This window comes from Lycium barbarum, chromosome 4, assembly GCF_019175385.1.
Source record: "Lycium barbarum isolate Lr01 chromosome 4, ASM1917538v2, whole genome shotgun sequence".
NCBI lineage: Eukaryota > Viridiplantae > Streptophyta > Magnoliopsida > Solanales > Solanaceae > Lycium > Lycium barbarum.
In genome coordinates, this window is record NC_083340.1 from 12320887 (window position 1) to 12344573 (window position 23687).

General features: G+C 34.7%; 1 protein-coding gene and 1 non-coding gene across 3 annotated transcripts; one reads left to right on the forward strand and one right to left on the reverse strand.

Annotated features, from left to right (window-relative positions):
- The first annotated feature begins 1787 nt into the window (after positions 1 to 1787).
- On the forward strand, positions 1788 to 15865 carry LOC132635224 (lon protease homolog 2, peroxisomal). 2 transcript variants are annotated; one of them, XM_060351518.1, is made up of 17 exons: positions 1788 to 1967; positions 3086 to 3198; positions 3477 to 3585; positions 4088 to 4257; positions 4489 to 4580; positions 5378 to 5557; positions 5654 to 5737; positions 6300 to 6427; positions 7523 to 7724; positions 7808 to 8014; positions 10747 to 10877; positions 11342 to 11555; positions 12355 to 12657; positions 13236 to 13430; positions 14407 to 14652; positions 14858 to 14959; positions 15483 to 15865. In XM_060351518.1, the coding sequence occupies exons 1-17, from the start codon at positions 1861 to 1863 to the stop codon at positions 15564 to 15566; spliced, it is 2667 nt and encodes an 888-aa protein (XP_060207501.1). In that variant the 5' UTR covers positions 1788 to 1860; the 3' UTR covers positions 15567 to 15865. The 2 variants fall into 2 exon arrangements, with proteins under 2 accessions (XP_060207501.1, XP_060207502.1); XM_060351519.1 differs by having other exon boundaries at positions 1789 to 1967; positions 3483 to 3585.
- Positions 15866 to 19285: 3420 nt separating this feature from the next.
- On the reverse strand, positions 19286 to 19357 carry TRNAM-CAU (transfer RNA methionine (anticodon CAU)). The gene has a single exon. It is a non-coding gene; the product is annotated as a tRNA-Met (tRNA).
- Positions 19358 to 23687: the final 4330 nt, after the last annotated feature.

The window sequence follows — 23687 nt, forward strand, 5'->3', positions numbered from 1 at the left end:
GAAGTACATTTAGTGCTACTATTATAGAGTGAGGGAGCTCTATATATATGTTGAACTCCTGCAAGTTCTTTGAGTTAGGCCAACAACAATTACTCCCTCCGGATAAAAAAAGTATCAACTTAGCATTTTTTTTGGGTTAAAAAAAGTGTTCACTTATTAATCAAGAAATAATTAATTTTATCTTTCCAGATTTGCCCCTATTAAGTGTTATGTGATCAAATCTCAATGCTTATTTAATTAGTGGTAGTTTAGTCAATTTACATATTTTTTATTGGAGTGAGTAGTTTATTAAGAGGTGTGCAAATGACTAAGTGGATTTTTTTTTTTTTTTATCCCGAGGGAGTATAATCAAATTTCATTCCTTGAGGGAAAATTCGATCAATTTTTGGGCTTATATCTAGTATGAATTATTTATTATTTTTTGAAAATAAAGCTTTTTTTATCTAGAAAATGCCTTGCAAGTACTACAAGTTTGTGTAATTTTTCATGCCAAATAATTGACAAGTTCTAACAAAAAGGGAACTAATTGGCTCTTGAAAAGTACAAAGGACAACCCGGGAAAGGGATATGAAAATTCAATAATTTTGAAAAAAATACTTGATAATTTTGTTTTTACTCTTGAGGAGTACTAGAAAGACAATGATTATGGGATGAGGGGATCATTAAGTTCAACTATTATTGTTAAAAAAAGACTTACTATATCTCACAGGAAGCATATAAATCACTTCTTTTCTCGTTAAGAGTGCTACTTCTGGTAACTGTGCTACAAAGTTGAATCAATCTCTACATACATTAGTCTTTTTTACTTGACAAAGTGCACCAATCAGTCATCAATCAACGTGCAAGTAGACAAGTAGTGCTTGACTCGTAGACTTGTCACACCCTTTAACACTTCATTAAACAATTTAAGTAATAAACAAATGATAATATAAATTTATTTAGTAATATCAGTATAGTTAAATTCTTCATAGCAGGTTAGGGGTCGTTTGGTTGCTGGCCGGAATGGAATTAATCATCAACTAGCATAACTCATATAATGTTTGACAATTTTGTAGTTGCTTTATATAATATTCAATACATAAAGTATGGTATTTAGTTATCATTTTACAATCCTACATAAATAAAACAAGTATAAGTTATGAGTCAAACTATGAATTATTTTATGTAGAGTAAAAAATGGAATAACTAACCCGACATAACTAAAACCTGTATAACTAATCTTTGTATTTCTAATACCTGTATAACTTCAACCAATAACCAAACCCGTAGTTATTTATCAAGATATCAGTCACTACTTTATTAAAAAATTTACACACACAATTCCTTATAATGACATGATTATTTAGAAAAATGCATATCACGGCACATAAAAGTTAAACTTGATACAAAATTTAAATTCTCTGCTTAAGTAATGAACCCATTTAATACGTACATACTTAAGCTGACAATCATTCTTCCCAATTTTAGTAGCTTTTCCGACCATCACAAAGTCCAAAAGTTAGGTCTTACGCCAAAATACAGGATCATGAGGAGCTTAAGCGCAATTACTTTCCAATTACGTTTCTTTTTTTTCTCTATACTATGATTAGTTGTCACTTATTAAGATCCAATTAAAATAATCCAATCCAATAAATAAACAATGCAATGAATGATGAGGAGCGAGAAAAAGAACAAAGAAAAGGACAAGGAATAATAAAGAAACAAAATAGTATTGAGTTAACCGTCGTCGTTTTCGTCTTCAACCTGCACCTCTCCTTCTTTTCTCCTCTTATTCATTTCCTGCCTATATAAATACCGATTTCTCAAGCAATATAAACACTCAGTTTTTTTCTTTTTTATTTTGGGGAAGAGAAAATAAGTATGGGGGAATCGGTTGAACTTCCAAGCCGTTTAGCGATACTTCCATTTAGGAATAAAGTGTTGTTGCCTGGTGCGATTATTCGAATTCGTTGCACTTCTCCTAGCAGGTTGATTTCTACAATATTCCTTTCCTTATTTTTACAATTTGACTCAATTTGTTATTGTATTGTTTTAGCTGCAACTATTGTCTAAATGAGTGTACTTGAGCTGAATTGTCTATGTAGATATTCGAAAAGTAGTTACTTATTTGTGAATTGGCGCGAGGATTACTGGTATTTGAGCTGTATTGTCTATGTAGAGATTTGAAAAGTAGTTACTTATTTGTGAATTGGCGCGAGGATTACAGGTTTCGTTGACTTGCTATAAAGTTGACCTTTGAAATGGTAGATTTTTAGAATATTTCGTTATTTACTGTGGTGATTTACAATTTGACTGAATTTGTTATTGTGTTGTTTTAGCTGCAAGTATTTTTTTTTATGAGTGTATTTGAGCTGTATTGTCTATGTAGAGATTTGAAAAGTAGTTACTTATTTGTGAATTGGCGCGAGGATTACAGGTTTCTAGAAGGTTCGTTATTTACTGAGGAAATTTACAATTTTTGATTGTATTGTTATAGCTGAAAGTATTTGTTTTTTTTTTTTTTTAAATGAGTGTACTTGAGCTTATTGTCTATGTAGAGATTCGAAAAGTAGTTACTTGTTTGCGAATGGGCGCGAGGATTACAGGTTTCGTTGACTTGCTATAAAGTTGAATTTTGAAGTGGTAGAATTTGAGAATTATTCTTTGTCGGTTTGACTTGTGGTGTTCTGCGAGTTCATTTCTCGGATGGTCACTCAAGTAATAGTTATTATCTTAGAAAGTCACTTTCTTTGTTAGGAAGTTAGAATCAAGAAGAAATGTGACTACATGAGATAATAAATATTTGTTTTTTATCTTGATTTAGCAGAGACGATGACAGGAATTGTTTCAGCGAAGAGTTGCATTCTCAACTAGGATGTTCAGAAATATTACTAGCTATATTTTACTTAATTGTTTGGATATGATATGAAATTATCACTTTTTAATAACTTTTTTATTTTTATAATCTTGGTTGGTATGGTATGATTTGAAGCTGATATTTCACAATATATTGTGTGTTTGATTGTGGCGAAGAACAAAGATCAAAGGATATGGAGTAAAGTTTGTATTTTTTCTTATATACAAATGTGTATTTTGCACTTTGCAGTGTAAAATTGGTGGAGCAGGAGTTATGGCAGAGGGAAGAGAAGGGACTGATTGGAATATTACCAGTTAGAGATTCAGCTGAGACTGCCACTTCGGGTGCTGCGGTATCTTCAGGTGATCTTGCTTACTCTGAATGTTATTGCCTATGCCCCAAATTAGGAAAAAAGAGCAAGAAAAAAACGTCATGCTCAAAGAATTTTATATTGAGACATATATTGCGGTATTGACTAACTTGATAAAGAAGGTACAGTTGTGAGAGTGGAAACTTTGGTTTCCTAGAGAAATGGGTTAAACAAATCAGGATGAATTGAAAGGAAGTAGTTCAAGTAAATTGGGATGGAAAATATAGTATAGTTATGCCCTGCTGAATTTGTTTGTTATAATTACTGCACGTGTAGGTGGAGAATCAGCTGAACGGGGCTTGAAAAATCAGGCTGGTATATCAGATACTCACAAGCTCGATTCGAAAAATCAACAGGAAGTTATACACTGGCATAATAGGTATGCGCATCGCGATGCATTCCTATAGTTGCATTGACATAGATGCCCTTGGTTTGTCATAAACCATTTGATGTAGATTTAGAGATATACTCCCTCCGTTCCACAATAAGTGGTTTTTTAAGCTTATGCCCACTCATTAAGAAAGTGCTGACTCCTAGAAATTAGGAGTGTTTTTACTAACTTACCCTCAATTAAAAGCCTAGAAAAAGAAAAGCTTAATGATTCTTGATTATGTAAATAAGGGTAATTTTGGAAGAATAAGATCAATTTCTTCTTAAAATCCTAAAGCACCACTTATTTTGAAACAAAATGAAAAGCCTAAAAAACCACTTATTATGGAACGGAGGGAGTATCATTTAGCAGCTTGGATTTTGTCTATTGTATTTTGATGCTAGTTCACTCATTATGTCACCAATTCGTATGTTCACTATAGGTCATTTTTCTTTCTTTTTACGTGTTTTCTTAAAGTATTTGTGAAGTTTAACATTTTATCTCAACTCAGGGGAGTTGCAGCCCGAGCTTTACATCTCTCGAGAGGAGTCGAGAAACCAAGTGGCAGAGTTACATATATAGTTGTACTAGAAGGCTTATGCAGATTCAATGTGCAGGAGCTTAGTACCAGAGGAACATATTATACCGCAAGGGTCACTTCTCTTGATATGAACAAGGCTGGTAAGAGTTTTGTTATTCTTCTTTAGATGACTGGACATATGTAGGATCTAGATAGGTAAATTCTTTTATTTTTACCCCAGCGTCTGAGAGGGAGAGGTAGAGGGAGATGGGGTGAGGTGTGGAGACCAATATACAGGAGGTGGAGCTTGGTCCTTAATGTTGAAAATAATAACATACGAGGACCTTGTCCAAGAATTCTGAATTGCTAGCATTTTTATTTGTCTTGATCAGTGATGGAGTTAATTGAGCAAGACCAAGAATTCATAGCATTGTCTCGTCAATTTAAAGCCACTGCAATGGAGCTCATTTCCATTCTTGAGCAGGTAAAATTTGAGGCTAAGTTTTCTTTACGATGACTTCCCTGCTTTGAATTTCCTTGTAGCACAATTAAGTTGCAACTAGTAAATAATTACCTCTAGGTAGTAGCTAAGAAGTTTTTAATAATTTTCCAGAACTTATGGCTGGGAATGTTTTTCTTTTGGGTGGATGAGAAGATGTGTAATTCTGCTTCTGTTACATGTAACAGGGGATACTTCCGGCATCCAATGTTTCTTCCCCTGATTTCAATCTTTTTCCCGACCCCTTTCTCTGATAATACGACTCATGATTCGGGAAATCCAATCTTCCGTGTTAAGGCTGATGTCCCCAAAATGGTTACAAAAAAGGGGTGATCAAAAGATCGAATTACTAAACCTATCTTGGTGGTCGTTACTATAGAAATATTAGCAAAGCCAGATTAAACATAGAAAACACACTGCATCCCAGAAAACAAGAATGATTTGTTGCAAGTATGTCGTACATACCTCAAACGAAGAAGCAATATATCCTTTATTATTATCTGCGTGGCATGTGAAAACTACTTCTATTTGTTGTTAGAAGCTAGAAATTTCTTCTTTTCGGGGGAAGGTTTATGCGCGACGGATGATTCTCTGGACCTAAAATTCAATGAAGTCTTCTTGATCTTAGTAAAATTTTAAGAATGCACTACTCCCATATTTTCAATGGTGTTCTCTGTCATTTAGATGGCTAATGCATCTACTAATAGCATGAAAAATATCCCAGAGTGAGTTCTATCCAAGTTGAGAAAGTAATGTATATTTGTTTGATCTTTCTTCAACAGAAACAGAAGACTGGTGGGAGAACAAAGGTTCTTCTGGAGACAGTTCCTGTCCATAAATTGGCTGATATTTTTGTAGCTAGTTTTGAGATTAGCTTTGAGGAACAATTATCCATGCTGGATGCTGTTGATGTTAAAATAAGGCTTTCAAAAGCTACTGAGCTAGTTGATAGGCATCTACAGGTACCTACTTGTTCGCTGTGTTTTTGTGTTTGAATGAATGTGATGCTTCTTGATTTCATGCACTTGAGTCATCTTATCTACCCTTTGCTTGTCCAGTCAATTCGGGTGGCAGAGAAGATCACCCAAAAGGTTGAGGGGCAGTTATCAAAGTCTCAGAAAGAGTTTCTGTTGCGACAGCAGGTATTTTTGTGATATTTTCTTCTATATTTTGGGAGTTGAGAATAAGTTTTGCCACATTTTGCTATGTTATGAGGGTAACTGTAGGATAAGTGGGAGTATTTGCTGTCGACGCCTTAATCTTTGGCAACGCCAGAGGAGTTTAGAATTGGGTTTTGGGGTCGGTTGGAAGTCTATCATCGTGGTATTTTCCCAAAACTGTTAAGGATAAGATGTATACCTTTCAAAACCCAAGGCCTGTCTGCTTACTCCACACTTGCACGCCTTTGCTGCCACTGCTACCAAAGTTTCTTGCAAATTTAAGTAACATGCCAGTGTGCCTGCCGAAATACTATTAGAATAGGTCTTAATATGCTTATTATTTTTGTTGTCCTTTTTTCCTCTGTTTCCCTCTGTCATGATTGCTCAAGTTTGGTTCGTCTTCCTCAATACATTGGGGTCGGTGTGATTGAAGTCCTTTCCTAATCCTTTAAGGATAGGAATAGATGGTTCTGACGGAAACTGATCTCCTTTGGGCTTTGGTCCTCATTTTGCTTCTGTTTTGTAATTCTTATTCATCTTATAGATGAAGGCCATAAAGGAGGAACTTGGTGACAATGATGATGAAGAAGATGATTTGGTTGCCTTGGAAAGGAAGATGGAAGGAGCAGGAATGCCTGCAAGTATCTGGAAACATGCTCTGAGGGAACTAAGGTACACTATTTGACACTCAATAAGTGCTTCATGAGATGTAATCATGTTTGGACCATCCTCATTTTTGGTCAAAATAACATAAAAGGAAAAGTGAATACAATGACATAGGAATGGAGGAGAAGGAGAGAGAAGAGAAAGAAAGTGAAAAGGGAAGAGGAATGAGGAGAAGACGTGAGAAGATAAAGAAGGGGCAGGTTCTCACCTACATGTAAAAATGGATTTGAAGAGGAAATCTGCATACTGTGGAATAGTTGTGGGCCACCTGGGAGGAGGATCCTCCTCTCCTCTTGTGAATACAACCCTCATTTTTTTCTCAAATGTGGCGACCATCATTTGTGTCCAATGAATTGTAGCTTTCCAGCTTTCCATTAAAAAAGTATTGGTAAGAAAATGTTTATGTAGGGAATCCACTTGCTAATTATTCAGCGGAGAGAATGAACTATGTAATATTGTTCTTTTTGAGATGCTTCCGGAATTATTAGTGTGTTGACTTGGATTCAATGACGCCTTTTTTACCATCTCAGAAATGGTGGATTGCTCACCTCTACCCATGGACATAGGTTTAATTGACTTAACGATGTTAGATATTGGTGTTTCCTATTGGTTATGTTTTGAGTTGCTGCTATTCACTGTCTGCATTAATTAAAACCTGCGCTACTCTTGGACTCCGATTAAAACAACTCATTTGACAATGATCCTAATCATTGGTATCAGAGAAGTACTTTGACAAATGGCAGAGTCACCGATGATAGACAGAAGTGTTACTGCACGAAGAGAGGATGTTTGCGCCTGGCTCCACTTCAATGGATGCTGCGCTGGAGTTTATACTTAATCATATTTTTTCTCTATCAAGATTTTTGTGTTGCTGTCTCTATCTATTCACTAGCACTACTGTTCTGGCACAAGTTAGGTGCTGATTAATTTGTTTTTCTCTCTTTAAATAACTTATGTTGTTAACTTCTTGATCTTTTAGAATTGGTTTGTGCTTAATTATTGATAAACTGGTGTAGCAGATCATGTTGAGTGCTTGGGTTTTGGTGAAGTGGTCCATTTAATTTCTACTCTTTAATTTTTACTCCAAATTCTTTTTATCAGGAGACTCAAAAAAATGCAGCCTCAGCAACCTGGATATAATAGCTCCCGTGTTTATCTAGAGCTACTTGCTGATCTCCCATGGGAGAAGGCCAGCCAAGAACTTGAATTGGACTTAAAGGCTGCGAAAGAGCGTCTTGATGCAGATCATTATGGTTTATCAAAGGTCAAACAGCGCATAATCGAATATCTGGCAGTTCGTAAGGTTGGGCTCTTTTCTGGTATTCATAATGTTAACACATGCCTTGATCATTAAAATAATCTGATGCAATTGAACATTAAATGCAGCTCAAACCAGAAGCGAGAGGTCCTGTGTTGTGCTTTGTTGGCCCACCAGGTGTTGGGAAGACATCTTTGGCTTCATCTATTGCTGCTGCTTTAGACAGAAAGTTTATACGCATCTCTCTTGGTGGTGTCAAGGATGAGGCTGATATCAGAGGGCATAGGAGAACATATATTGGAAGCATGCCTGGGCGTCTAATTGATGGGTTAAAGGTGCAAACTTAACTTTCTGTGAATCTTGATGATTTCTTTCTGTCATTTCATTTTGTATCTGCTGTTTGCAATCTTGAATACTGTTTCAACTAAGTTATCCTGCAAAGAAAAGTCCGACGGATCAAATCAACGGGATTAGGAAGAAGCCATTTTACGTGGTCATGTGGCTGTTTGATACAGGTCTTTTGATCTAGAAAGATTCGTCACCACTTAAATCTTAGGATGCGGAGATACGGATAGGAGTTCTAATGCAGGTGTTGGGATACAACTAATAAATGTATAGAATAAAATGAATACATGCACTGACACACATGCACACACCCATAGTTAATTGTGAAGTCATTGAATCAAAACTTGTACGAGTAAATTTTTGAAGTACCTGATGTTTCATTTCATTAAATTGTCTGACAGAACGGCCTTTATAAAAAAAATGTCTTATTGAACTGAGGAATTTTACAGTACTTCGTGTGTGTATGAACACATATATCGAAGCCCAAACCCTAATCAGACTATGCTTCTTGGCCATAGTTGTAGTCTATGCACCCTTGGTGAAGAATAAATATGGTTTGTATTCCACGATCACACCCAATTTTGTCCGACTGGCATGGGTCCCACTGTGTTTTGAAGGATCTGTCTAGCATAGTGAATAGGTGAGATGATTTTCTTTTGACCTTCTTCTGTTACAGTTGGGCGTAGTTGCCACACAAGCATAGATTCTATTGTATGCTCCTGCATAGTTGTCAAAGGATTGTCTCCTTATCAAACAAAAAGGATTGTCTAGAGCTGGAGCTGTGTTAGTTTCAGTGTATAAGGAGCAATTCTATAATAATCAGCGAACCCTGTCAGGTTTAGGTTTTGGTTCTGATGTCCAGGAGCTTCATGTTAACTTTTGGCCCCTAAAGACTGAAGCCGCCACTTTTGACTACTGCCTTCGTATGAATTTCCAGTATTCTGTCCAGAAGCTTGCTGTTCTTAGCTAACAAGATAAACAAAAAGTAACTAGCATCATCCTCTTTGGTTCTTTACTGCAGTTTTAAGAGAAAAGACATCATTTGACCCTTGAACTTGGCACGAAAACTCAGTTTGGCAATTAAACTTAACTTGCATTTATTTACCCCCCTTAACAACTTTCATTTTAATTAAATACAACCCCAAATGCTGATGTGGCAAAAAAAAAGTAAAAAAAAAAATTAAGAGAGTGAAAAATATAAAAAGGTGGGCCGCTGATATATATATATTATTATATAATTAAAAAATAAAATCAAAATAATATATAATTAAAAAATAAAATCAAAATGCACCCCCCACCCCCACCCGCTCCTCTCCACCCCACCCCACAGCCCCGCCCCCTCTTCTTCACCCCACAGCCCCGCCCCCACCACCATCTTCTTCTTCACAACCCCCCACCCCATCCCACAGCCCCGCCCCCCTTCTTCACCCCACAGCCCCGCCCCCACCACCTTCTTCTTCTTCTTCTTCACAGCCCCCCACCCCACGCCACAGCCCCTCCCCCACCACCTTCGTCTTCTTCACAACCCCCACCCCACGCCACAGCCCCCCACCACCTTCCTCCTCCTTCTTCTTCTTCACAAATTCCTCTTTCTCTATATATTCTCATCATTCTTTTCTTGCCATTTTCACCATTTTTTGGTTTCTTGATTTTGATTTTTGTTTTCTTTCAAAAATAAAGTTATGGAATAATGATTATGGAAGAAATGGGGTTGCTAATAATAATAATAATAGCCAACAATAACAACCAAAATAACCAATTTGGACGAATTTGAGAAGGAATGGGATGAAATTTGGTGGGGTGATGATGGTGGTGGTGGTGGGTGTGGATTAAAGATGACAATTCGATCAACAAGTACTGAACTTCAGGTCATCTTTTTTTTTTTTTTCAGTGATTTTTGCAGTAGAAAATGTGAATATACATAGAGGTGCTTCCGGGTGTATATGGGTCATCTTCATAGAAGAAATAAATGTATTTCAATTTGCTGTTGCTTCTGGGTGTTGTTCTTATGGGTGGTTATGGTAGGATGAGGAGAAAGAAGAAGAAAGAGAAAAATAAAAAATGAAGGGTTGGTAATTGACATGGCAATGGCGTGGTGAGGATGACGAACTGAGCTATGTTCAATCATGGCGGCGGCGGCGAAGGTGTGGCGGCAGCGGGGGGTTGAGGAGAAAGAAGAAGAAAGAGAAAAGGGGGAAAGAAGAAGAAAGAGAAAAAATAATAAAATAATAAAAGAAAAACAAAAAATGAAGGGTTAGTAATATTTGACATGGCAATGATGTGGCAACAACGTGGCAACGATGTGGCGCGAGTGTAATACACCTCCCATTGTGAGGGTGGTATTATTTTTTCAGGGTGGTAAATAATTGAAATGAAAGTTGTTAAGGGGGGTATATAAATACAACTTAAGTTTAGCTGCTAAAGTAAGTTTTCGTGCCAAGTTCGGGGGGGAAATGATGTCTTTTCTCCAGTTTTAAATGCAGCGAGAATATAAATTACTTTAGATAAACAAAATTACGGATGTTTACATTGTTCAGCTGAGAAATTTCTTCATGGTAAAGCTATGCCTCTAGTCTACACTAGCTTTTGATAAGAGATGCATTGCCTTTCTACTCTATAGATCAAAAGCTACATTGCCTTTCTACTCTATAGAGCACAGAAGCTGAAGGATTGTTACTGGTTTCTCATTTGTTGAAGTGTAATTTAAGGTTTAAACTTTCAGAGAGTAGGTGTTCGCAATCCAGTTATGCTGCTGGATGAGATTGACAAGACTGGGTCTGATGTGAGGGGAGATCCTGCATCAGCATTATTGGAGGTTCTTGATCCCGAACAGAATAAAACGTTCAATGATCAGTATCCTTTCATATTTGTTATTGTATTTTCTATGTTATTTATTTGGATCCAAATGGTTCTGGCTATGATGCATTTGCATTTTCACCTTTCTTCTCTTTTTTTTTTTTTTTGAAACTGGTAACTGTAAACACTAAATCACTTTTCTTCTCTTTCAAGTATCTTTTGTCTTATTTTAAGTAATGCATATGATAATACCATGTATCATGGTTAGGATTAAGTTGGTCCTTGGAATCCTCTTTTGCCTGTTAATTTGGCAAATGCGGAGATTGATGGTGAAGTTTTTCTGGTTATCATTGCATACCTTATTTCATTATTGAAAGTTTCATATGAAGCTTCTTGCCGGCATTCACACTAACTGCTGAAAAGACTGTCATATAGGTCTGGGATAATCGATTCATTTACTTTAATAATATCAGACTTGAGATTCCATGTGTGTTTGCAGTGATTCCTTAATTCAAATTTAGCTATTTGAATGTGCCATTCGATCTATCAAAGGTTGTTTTTGTGGCAACCGCAAACAGGATGCAGCCGATTCCTCCCCCACTCTTGGACAGAATGGAAGTCATTGAGTTGCCTGGATATACACCAGAAGAAAAGCTTAAGATAGCAATTAGGCATTTAATTCCTCGAGTTCTTGATCAGCATGGTTTAAGTTCTGACTTCCTTCAGATACCTGAGGTACTGAGATCGTGAGAAACATTATCATAGCATGCCTTATGTTTCCTTAAGTGCATCTAATGATTGCATACTGGTTTCACTCTGGTGGAGTAATATATGGTAAAAGAAATATCTGCATATGATATCTTAGATGGTCTGGTCTACTAAAAGCAGTTGTTCACATCTTTGTTGTTAGATCATATCATTGTCCCGGTTTGTTTGTTAAATCTATATTATCTTAAACAAAATGCTTATATATTGACTATTACAAAGACTATGATGTGATTGGCTTTAAGGATCCTTTTCTGTGGTTATATTTTTTATTTCTCAATTTTCCAACGTATTAACATCCATTTTAGCTATCTTCCACAAAGATTTACACTTTTCACGAGATGTCAGCCATGTACACTGTGCTATGTTGCTCGCGGTGCATGTTGGATAGTGGATACTCCAAAAATATTGTATTTTTGGAGAATCCGCCATGGGCGCGGCAACTCTTTTGGAGAGTCCGAGCAACATAGACATTATGTATATGCAAAACTTTACAATAGCAGAATGCGGTGAAATGATTGTCATTTCCTGTGATTGTTTTGTTCTTTTTGGTGTGTTTAGGTAATCAATCATGTGAATTTGAGGGCCTTGTCTGTCTTTTATTCCCACGTACTCAGTATCTAGAGAGATTTTTTTCCAAAATCTTTTCGGAGTTTTTTTTTTTTGGGTGGGGGTTGTGGTTCCGATCCAGTTCTTGCATATTCTGCATAATCTCTTTCTTATTAAAGAAATTAACAACTCGCATGATTTTTGTATTGGTCTATGGTAGGATATGGTGAAACTTGTAATCCAAAGGTACACAAGGGAAGCAGGTGTACGTAATCTAGAAAGGAATTTAGCTGCCTTAGCACGTGCGGCGGCTGTCAAAGTTGCAGAACAAGAACATTTAGTGCCTTTTGCCAAAGATGTGCAACGCCTTTCTTCACCATTGTTGGATGGCAAACTTGCTGAGAGCGCTGAGGTTGAAATGGAAGTTATTCCTATGGGTGTCAATAATCATGAGATCTCTAGTGCATTTATGGCTGCCTCACCTATGGTGGTTGATGAACCTATGGTGGAGAAGGTGCTTGGTGTAAGTACTTTTTCCAGTCCCTCTTAGTTATTGTCTGTTCAATATCTGTAGAATTTGTCAAGCGTCCCACATTAGTAGCGGAAAAGGTGTCTTGTATCTTTATTTAGTCCTGGACAATCTTGACCTCACAAACTAAGTTTTGGATTGAGTTAGGCCGAGGTCCATCTACTTCTGATACCTGCCAGATCCATCCCAGTTGGTGGTTTCCCCAATGTTCGGCCCGAATTTTATGTCGTCCACGCTCCAGAGATCTAGTTCTGGGCGTGTATGGGGGTATTAACTATTAGGTGTCCCAAAATGAAGAGGAAATGGTTGTTGTCTCCTTATATGGTCTTGGACAATCCTCAGTTCCTCACTTCATAAGCTAGCTTTGAGGTTGAGCCAAGGTTCATTTTCCTTAACAATATTTTAGAAGGGCTTTTAGTTAAAGTGATGCCCAAAATACTTGGAAGCATTACCTCTAATGTGGCCCAATCATGACCTTCAATGTTTCTCCATTACTTCATAGTACATACCTAACTGATACCAAAAGTTATTTTTTCTGATATGGGAGATTAACACAGTGATCTGTGGTGCAGCCACCTAGGTATGATGACAAAGAAACAGCAGAACGAGTTGCGAATCCTGGTGTATCTGTTGGACTGGTGTGGACAGCAGTTGGTGGAGAGGTTCAGTTTGTTGAGGCCACATCAATGGCGGGAAAAGGTGATCTTCATCTGACTGGCCAACTTGGGGATGTTATCAAAGAATCAGCTCAGATTGCATTAACATGGGTAATTTTCACTCTTCCTCTTAGCTATGTTGAGAAATAAATAATACAGGTAATCTCTTTTGGTGTCGTACATCCTTTTCATGATTACCTTTGAAAATAAAAGCTTAATTTAAGTTCCAATGTTAAATGCTCTTACTGAACTTCATTGCACAAGTAGAAACTTTGTTAAGGAATTTACTCCAGAACATAATGGAGGACGCCAGTGCTTCACTTGAATGACCATTACTGTAATTTAAATTTTGCAAAGGAGGAATCTGAATTGACAATTGAGTACATAAAAGGTCTGCTTGTTTTAGTTTTTCTTTCCTTCTTTTTCTATTTTTTAGATGCCTATCACCTTTTTCATATATCATGTTCTGTCATTGACAAACGGATGTATATGCTTTGTTTCCATGATTTGGACGAATTTCTTACTTCCAAGAAATACAGTTTTACCATTAATTTCTTGTTTTCTTGATTTAAAAAAATAAAATAAAAAAAAATAAACACAGTTTTACCATTAATAACATTTTTCGCTAACTCTACATGTTCTATGACTGCAAAACGAACAACATAAATGTTTTCGTACATCTGTTACTGCATTGACGTTTATGCTTGATTTTTCACCACTGCATGTAATCAAACTTGGATATTATTCTTTGGATGAAATCAAAAATTAAGGTTCTTGTCTCCGCTTCCTGAAAAAAAAGTGGAAATAGGTTGTAGGGAGAGGGGGTTCATGCTCTGAATTTGCACACTTGGACATGTAGAACATGCTAAACTCCATTTGATGCCCACACTTTAGATCTATCTTTTTTAGGTTGGTGTTACAAGGGAAACTTTCTGGTTTGTGTTTGATGGGTTTGGCTGTCGAAGTGTGTATTCCTCGTGCATCTGTTTGGACATATAAGTTTAATGAATCAAATGAAAAGACGGTAATCGTAGATCTAAGCAGTTCTTACTCCCTTGTTGAGTGAATATTCTATTTGTATATATAGGTACGTGCTAGAGCCACAGAACTGAAGCTAGCTATTTCTGAAGAAACTAATCTTCTGGAGGGCCGAGATATTCACATTCATTTCCCCGCCGGAGCTGTACCTAAGGACGGGCCCTCAGCTGGTGTAACCCTGGTTACATCATTGGTTTCATTGTTCAGTAAAAAAAGAGTAAGAGCAGACACAGCAATGACCGGTGAGATGACTCTCAGAGGTATGGTCTTGCCTGTTGGTGGTGTCAAGGATAAGGTATGCTTCCATTTTGGCACAATTTTTTTCCACCGAAACTCCTCCATTATTAATAGATGCCCCTTGAATACTTTTGCTCCAGTACAACCGCTGTTTTATGGTGTATGTGGGGTTACATATCTGCACTATGGGTGTAATTCGATGCTCAATATTAAATTATCAGAGGTCTTATTTTGACTAGTTCCACACGCAATGTATCTTGTAGGTTTTGGCTGCCCATAGATATGGTATTAAAAGAGTTATACTGCCAGAGAGGAACTTGAAGGACCTGGTTGAAGTTCCAGCGACTGTGCTTTCAAGTCTTGAGGTATTTGATAAGTCTCTTAATGAAAATTTCATGTTTAACTTTTTTGTTGTAGATAAAAGTCCCTTTCAAAGTTGACTTATATATTTAAAAAAAAAAAAATGCTTTGCGTTTAGTTTTTCAGACAGTTGTCTGATAGCATGTATCAGTGAGAGTACCCAAGGGCAGTTCAATATAAGTAGTGGCCTTAAGCCAAATTTTAAGAAGAGACTTTAAATTCACACACAGTTGTTGCCTTTCTTCTTTTTTTTCGTACTTGTTTACAGTAGTATAACGTTCTTAAAAGTCATAAAACCTTTAATCTCACATAGTAATATTATTATTTATATTGGTATCGATTTATTCTACTTAATAAAACGTTACACATAGACTAGCTTTCCCTTGAGCGGGCCCTGAGAGAACCATATCAGAGTGTTGTCACTATATCATAAACATTGATATACGGTAGAAGTGTGTGTCTTTTAAATGATTCACGAGGTAGAAGCATGTCCGTATTTTAAATTTTAATGACCTCTCTGCTTAACAGATAATATTTGCTAAACGAGTGGAAGATGTGCTGGACCATGCATTTGAAGGTGGTTGCCCATGGAGACAGCATTCAAAACTATGATACTTAACAGACTTCCCTTAGCTAACAGTGAGAAACTCTGCAAACAAACAGTTCGGGCATGTAGATCGGAGGCCAGAGCTCAAGCCTAAAAGGAAATGTTAACACGATTAACGCATAACAGATATTAAAGAATTTACTTAACAGAGATCTGTGAAAATGTTTCCATGTATTATTCTTGCCTCTTATTCAGCTGTATTTATGAATAATTATTCTTTCTTTTTTCTTTTGAGAATTTGACACAATTACCCTCTGTATAAGCTTTCATTTAATTCAGCAAGGTCAGCTTGCTTTCCCTAGCATTCATATGTAATTCGTAATGTTTTTTTTTCTTTTTCTTTTTCTTTTTTAGGGTATGCAGTTGGTAGATCTCGAGTTTAAGCTTCAAACAATTATTTAATTTTCATCCCCCTTTCTCTTTCAGAAAAGAATTGTTTCCATATATAGTTACAATAGTTGGCCTTCAACTTTACTAATTTATATAGTTACAATAGTTGGCCTTCAACTTTACTAATTAATAGCCACATTTTTAATCTTCTTGTTAGTCATTTTCTTCCGGGAATATCTGCACGTTTTTCCCTACAAAGGGGTTGGTCTTTAATTTTTGCCTTTCAAAATCGAACTTATGCCTAGCAGGGCATAAGTTCTTTAAGGGCGAGCGCAGATAACTTGTGGGATATTGTGATGCAGAAATATAAATTTATACCCCATGAAAAAGTTGTTTGTTATGAGGGCCAAAAATTAAAGACCAGCACAAAATAGGAAAAAAGTGCAAATGACCCTTTCTTCTGTGGTCGTCCGGGCCTCTAGGTCCGCTATAGCACTGCCAATTTTTTTTATTTTTTATTTTTATAATTGTATTAATAGCGTCCAATGTTCTTGAATTCAAACTCAAGAACAGTGTCTGTTTCTTAAAATTAAAGGGGTTGAGAAGTGGGAATTTGTGAATTTTACCCAAAAAAATTTTGCTCGTGGATTAGTGGTTAGGCAGAATGGAGAACCAAAAAACTCGTTTCTTTTCTTTATTTTTCAAGACTAGTTTTTTTACCTTTGGTTTCCTTAGTGTCCGGCATTCATATTGGAGCCTGACTATATATGGAATCGTGCCGTGTAGGGCCCATTCAGGGGAAGCGCTTCCTACCAAAAGAATTTTTCCATTTTCAGGGCTCGAACGCGAGACCTCTGTTTAAGGGAGGAGCATCCCCATCGACTGCACCACATCCCTTGGCGGTTGCAAGACTCAAGCTAAATCATCAGGTAGTTGCGTTAACGAGTCGTGGTGATGAGATGAAAAATGGACGCAATTAAATCAGTAGGTATAGTCTCACTATTACATTGCACCAGCATTCTTTGTGCTAGTGATTGGTGAATACTTATTTAGTGTATAAATCATATTTTGAAAGTCTTCAACTTAAATAATATGCTTTGAGCTGAAAGCAATGGATGGCTCTGATGATCTCTTTTTAGGAGTATGGGCTTTGTTTATGCTATGGTCACCATAGTATGGTGGTTAAATCCCCCACGCTAGCAAATGTAGAAATAAACTGGTTCTCTATGGTGCAAGCACTAGAATCATTTTTTTGCGCGGATTGCCCTTCTTTTGGGGTGGTCTTTAAATTTTGCCCCTCATATTTGTGGTCTTTAAATTTTGCCCCCCATATTACTGGTCTTTAATTTTTGCCCTTCGCGTTGCAACCCTGAGCTTCGTGCAGAAATCATGAGGTTCTGGGTTCGAACCCCCGCTCAAGCATAAATTAAAAAAAAAATCACAAGGCAAGGTTTGGGTCGCGTGTATGCCGGACCCGACATACACTTATTAAGGAATAACCAAAGTTATGCCGGACCCGACATACTCATGTCTTATGGGCAGACTTGGCATAAGTATGCCGGGTCCGGCATAACTTTGGTTATTCCTTAACAAGTCTATGTCGGGTTCGGCATACTTATGGGCAGACTTTTAGTTAATCCTTAACTAAAAGTATTTTCCTAGTTATGCCTTATGGGGCGGACTTTTAGTTAAGGCATAACTAAAAGTATGCCTCATAAGGCATAACTTTTCCTTAAGACATAGACTTTGCTTTATAAGACAAACTTTTAGTTATGCCTTAAGGAAAAGTTCCGCCTTATGGGTATACTTTTTGTTATGCCTTGTGGGGTAGACTTTTAGTTAAGGCAAAACTAAAAGTATGCCCCTAAGGCGCGAAACTTTTCCTTAAGGCATAAACTTTGCCTTATAAGGCAGAACTTATAGTTATGCAGGGTCCGGCATAACTTTAGTTATTCCTTAAGGAAAAGTTCCGCCTTATAAGGCATACTTTTAGTTATGTCTTATGGGGCACACTTTTTATTAAGACATAACTAAAAGTTTACCTTGAAAATAAAAAAAAATATATGCCTCAAGAAAAAGTCTGCCCCATCGGCAGACTTTTGGTTAAACATAACTAAAATTCTGCCGGTGGGGGCATAGCGAAATTTAACCTCTGCCTTGCAATTTTTTTAAAACTTTTTGATTGAGTGGGGGTTCAAACCTGAAACCCATGGATTTTAGCCGAAGGGCAAAATTTAAAGATTACAAATATGAGGGGCAAAATATAAAGACCACCCCAAAAGTAGGGCAATTCTGCGAATTGCCCCACTAGAATTGTGAGCCGCTCCCACCGTTCTCATTTACTCCCTCCGTCCTATATTAGTTGTCCACATTACTAAAAACAGTCGTCTCAAAATACTTGTCCATTTACAAAACCAAGATAGAATTAATTAAAGTTTTCCTCTTTTGACCTTAACGTTAATTGTTTTTTAAAGTAATCAATATTGATTAGAGTATAATTTATTGGAGAGAGATAAGGATAATGTTGTACCAACATACTTTTATTTATGGTTTCTTAAAGGGTGTGTAAAGGAAAAAGTGCACAAGTAATATGAGACGGAGGGAGTACTTCTTAATAGTGCTCAAGTCGCAAAAAACATCTAATAAATAAGGTAACTTAGTAAACTATACCTTGTATTTATTGATTTTCTTAATAAGCGTAAAATGAGCTAAAGTGATACGTCTTTTGTGACGGAGGAATAGCTGTCATGTATATTAATTCTAGTTATTCCTATATATTTGTCATCTTAAAGAATCACAAGAGAAAATTAATTAATTTGTTCATTGTTCTAGAATTTAAGGTGAAAATAGGATCTCTTGCCCTCATACAATTTGAATAGAAGAAAATTACTTTTTCAAATCTGTTATGTATTTTTTTCCAGATATCTTATGTGTAAAAAATGAAGATCTCTTGTAAAAAGGTCATAAAACTAAATAAAGTTTATAAAGGACCAATAATAGGCAAACATTAGGAATTAATAAAGGATAGATTGATTAAATTACTCTTTTTAATGGACGTGTAAACCGTATCCTGAAAACTAAATGGAAAAGGAGAGTAGTTGGGTGGGAAGTGGCAATAATGGATATCACCTAAGCAGAAAAGATTTGAGGACGAGCTGAACTGATTATAGTTGAATATTAGTGTTTGATCTTTTTTTTTTTTTTGAGTGTTTAATCTATGTAGTAAGTTGGTTGCTTAGTTTTTTCTGCACGAAGAGCTGATTATTTTTGTGCCATAAAATCAAAAAAAAGTTTAGAAAAGGAATAAAGAAAGAGAAAGAAAAGTGGGAAATGACCAAAAAGAAAGGGAAAAAAAAAAAGGAAAACAGCATATGGAAGCCACTACTGAAATTTATATCAGAGCCAGGTTTCGATCCTGGGACCTGTGGGTTATGGGCCCACCACGCTTCCGCTGCGCCACTCTGATTAGTTATTATTATTTGCCATAAAATATATTTAATAGGCTTCATATGGTTTGAACGTCTAATATGGGTAGTTTTCGGGATGGACCATTCATATTAATGTTTATTATCGATCTCGACTAACTAGGCTGTTCAAAGAGGATTTCTCTAGCTTAAAAATTGGACCTACTCTTTAATTTGATGCGATTTTATGTTAAAATTTAGAAAAACTGACATTATTTGATTTAATTTTGTAGTAAAATAATAATGACCAACCTACTATTACTTTTTGAAAATTTAATTTATAATTCCTTTTTTCGTTTCCTCCTATGTATTTTTCATATTGCTCTTGTATAGCCATTTTTAATTTAATAATAATTCCTTTTTTGGTTTCCTCCTATGTATTTTTCATATTGCTCTTGTATAGCCATTTTTATTCGCATCCTTAGGCTCAAGGTCTATTTTATTATAGCCTAATCAATTAGTGATGTTAGGCATTTTATCACAGCCTAATAAATTCGTGATGTTAGATTATTCGACACTTTGCTCCCATATTATAATATATTGAGCGCACATGAGGGTTTTAGAGTCTCACGTCGATTAAGTACATGAGTTATGATTTTTGACAATCCTCACAACTCTAACTACCTTATGAAATTGAGTTGCACTTGCACACATTGTTCATAATCCTTATTTGAAGGCATAACTTGTATCCACACGCTTCATATTCGCCCAGCATTCTCTCCAGAAATATAGCCATCCCTATCGAGTCCGGAGCCAAAATGACATATTTTTACAGCAATTAGACCAAAATAGGCTGTCTTTTTTTTTTTATACCCAAATGGGTATTTCGTTGATCATTCAACGAAATACCCCAGTTACTGTTCATAGCAGCAACTCTTTTTTTTTTTTTTTTTTTTTTTTTTTGCTATTTCGTGGATTGTTCCACGAAATAGCTTTTTTTTTTTTAATTTTTTTTTGCATTTCGTGGAACAATCCACGAAATAGTTTTTTTTTTTTTTTTTTTAATTTCGTGAAAAAAATGATTTTTTTTTAACACAATCCACGAAATAGATGTTTTTTTATTTTATTTCGTGAATAAAAAAAGAAATAAGAAATTATAATTTTTTTTTTGTTTTTGCATTTCGTGTATTAAAAAACGAAATAGGATAAATTTTTTTCTAATTTCGTTCGTATAAAAAGGAAATTGGAAAATATATATATATATATATTATTTCGTGTATTAATGAAGGAAATTGATTTGTTTTTTTATTCTTTTTGCATTTCGTAATCTAATGAACGAAATAGGTTTTTTTTTTTTTTTTTTTTTTTTGTATTTAGTGAATAAAAAAACGAAATAGGAAATTATATATATATATATATATATATATATATATATATATATATATATATATATATATATATTGCATTTCGTGTATTAAAAAACGAAATAGGAAAATAAAAAATAGGAATATATATATATCATTCATGTACCAATGAAATAGGATGAGTATATATATATTTTTGTGTTTCATTTATAAAAACATTATATATTCACGAAATAAAAAATAATCTTATTTCGGTTTTTAATAAACGAAAAAAAAAATAGTTGTAAAGTCAAGACATAACTTTATTTTAAATATAAATATAATTCTAAAAAATATAGGGAGAAAAACTAGTTGTAAAGTCGTCAAACTTTAGATGGTCATAACTTTGCGCTCGGACGTCCGATTTACGCGATTTTTTTTTTGATTTTGGGTATTTTTCCGAGATCTATGCACACAAACTGCCGTAAGGCAGTTTGGCCGAGCCGATTTTTAAAAAAACGCCTTTTATCACATTCAATTTCAATTTTTCCCCAAATTGGCATGAAATTTTCAGTTTTATTTACTTATAAGATGATGATACGCAATAGATTTCAACGTAAAAATCCAGGGATAATGTATCTGTGAATGTCAATTTCACTTCTGCGGTTTCAATTTTTGAAAATAAAGCTGACTAATTTTCTCGATATATAAAGTTGACTAAAATAACCTTACAGTTAAACACTAAGTTTTTTGAAAAATATATTTTAAAAAAATTAAAAAATGGCTTTTAATCAATTTGGAATATATATATATATATAAGATCAATTTCAAAAATATATAAAAAAACTGTTTTTTTTATATTTCGTGGATTCTTCCACGAAATGCAAAATAAAAAATTAAAAAAAACAGTTTTAAATTAAAAAATAAAACAGTTTCGTTAATATAAATAAAACTGTTTTTTTTTTTTTTTTGCATTTCGTGGAACAATCCACGAAATATGTTTTTTTTATTTTTTTATTTTGCATTTCGTGGAACAATCCACGAAATATTTCATTGGTACATGAATGAAATATATATATATATTCCTATTTCATTTTTATATAAACGAAATGAAAATAAAATTATTTTCCTATTTCGTTTTTTAATACACGAAATGCAAAATATATATATATATATATATATATATATATATATATATATATATATATATGTATATAATTTCCTATTTCGTTTTTTTATTCACTAAATACAAAAAAAAAAACCTATTTCGTTCATTAGATTACGAAATGCAAAAAAAATAAAAAAACAAATCAATTTCCTTCATTAATACACGAAATAATATATATATATATATATATATATATATATATATATATATATATATATATATATATATATTTTCCAATTTCCTTTTTATACGAACGAAATTAGAAAAAAAATTATCCTATTTCGTTTTTTAATACACGAAATGCAAAAACAAAAAAAATTATAATTTCCTATTTCTTTTTTTATTCACGAAATAAAATAAAAAAACATCTATTTCGTGGATTGAGTTAAAAAAAAAATCATTTTTTTCACGAAATTTTGAAAAAAAAAAAAAAAAAAAAAACTATTTCGTGGATTGTTCCACGAAATGCAAAAAAAAAAAAAAAAAAAAAAAACTATTTCGTGGAACAATCCACGAAATAGCAAAAAAAAAAAAAAAAAAAAAAAAAAAAAAAAAACTATTTCGTGGATTGTTCCACGAAATGCAAAAAAAAATTTAAAAAAAAGCTATTTCGTGGAACAATCCACGAAATAGCAAAAAAAAAAAAAAAAGAGTTGCTGCTATGAACAGTAACTGGGGTATTTCGTTGAATGATCAACGAAATACCCATTTGGGTATAAAAAAAAAAAGACAGCCTATTTTGGTGTAATTGCTGTAAAAATATGCCATTTTGGCTCCGGACTCCATCCCTATCCCCTTATGTCAATCCCACTAGTTTCTTATCCATTCTTATTGAACGTCGGTGGAGAAGCAAATCCAACCAGAAAAACTCACATTGGCCTTAGGGTATCATAGCCTGCCCCTCCTCTTAACTCTCACCAAATCTAAAATAGAGAAGACAACTATTCTCTTTACATTAATATATTAGGCAACCTAATATCAAAGGCTCCAGAGTCCAGACCATTTGAATTGACCTACCAAAATTCCCTTACTTTGAAGAAGGCTTTTGTCCTCAATAGTTTATGAATTCAATGTGATACTATCATACTGATCTCTCACCCCCAGTTCTTGCATGCTTCTTGCCTTTGCCTTTGAAGTAGCTTGTGAAATCTCAAAAGAAGCTTGAAACACCCTTAATATGTATTATAGTAACCTCTTAAGTTTATAGGTTCTGAATTTTAAGATAGGATACCAACTGTGTTAAATGAATTTCTTAACACAAATATGAGGTCTAGGTCAAAGTTACTAAAGTTTATCGAACCCACAAATTTAACATAGATCCCCCTGTGTAGTCTTCCAACCAACTCCTTCATAGTATTTTATTTGATATTGATGGCTCTAAACAAAAGTAAACTTCCATCTTTCTTTTATGTACTGGGTGAAGGATTGTAGACCGCAGCAAATGTAATCAAATTCTTGTAATTTTAATTACCAGAAGTTGAGAAATTCAATTTTCTTTGTTAATCTTGGTTCGGTTTTGTTGCTAATATAATCTCACATCTAGTTTTCGTTGCTTCAAAAGTTGACGTACTTGAACAGTTTATTTGTATTGCTTGTGACAGATAGAAAATCAGAAATCCATACACACAGAGAAAATTAGAAATCCTCACACACACATATACACAACACCTGATACTTGCATGTAAAGCGAAGGTACACGTTTTCTCAGGAGTGTTCCTAGTTTTACAGGCCTACCGCGTAAAATATATACACTCAAACTACTTACAAGTATAATTACAATTTTTTCGATAAGTATTAATTGGTAACATGGTAAAATTAATAAGTAAGCTGCTATTATTGGTTAAATTATACAAAACTTAAATTTCCCTATGAAAACAACCT

What these genes read in the sequence shown, in the direction of transcription:
- LOC132635224 (XM_060351518.1), top strand. Translation starts at nt 1,861, where the DNA reads ATGGGGGAATCGGTTGAACTTCCAAGCCGTTTAGCGATACTTCCATTT. An exon ending in AGTTTCTGTTGCGACAGCAG is followed by an intron (nt 5,738 to 6,299) that starts GTATTTTTGTGA and finishes TTCATCTTATAG; the next exon opens with ATGAAGGCCATAAAGGAGGA. An exon ending in GTCTAATTGATGGGTTAAAG is followed by an intron (nt 8,015 to 10,746) that starts GTGCAAACTTAA and finishes TTAAACTTTCAG; the next exon opens with AGAGTAGGTGTTCGCAATCC.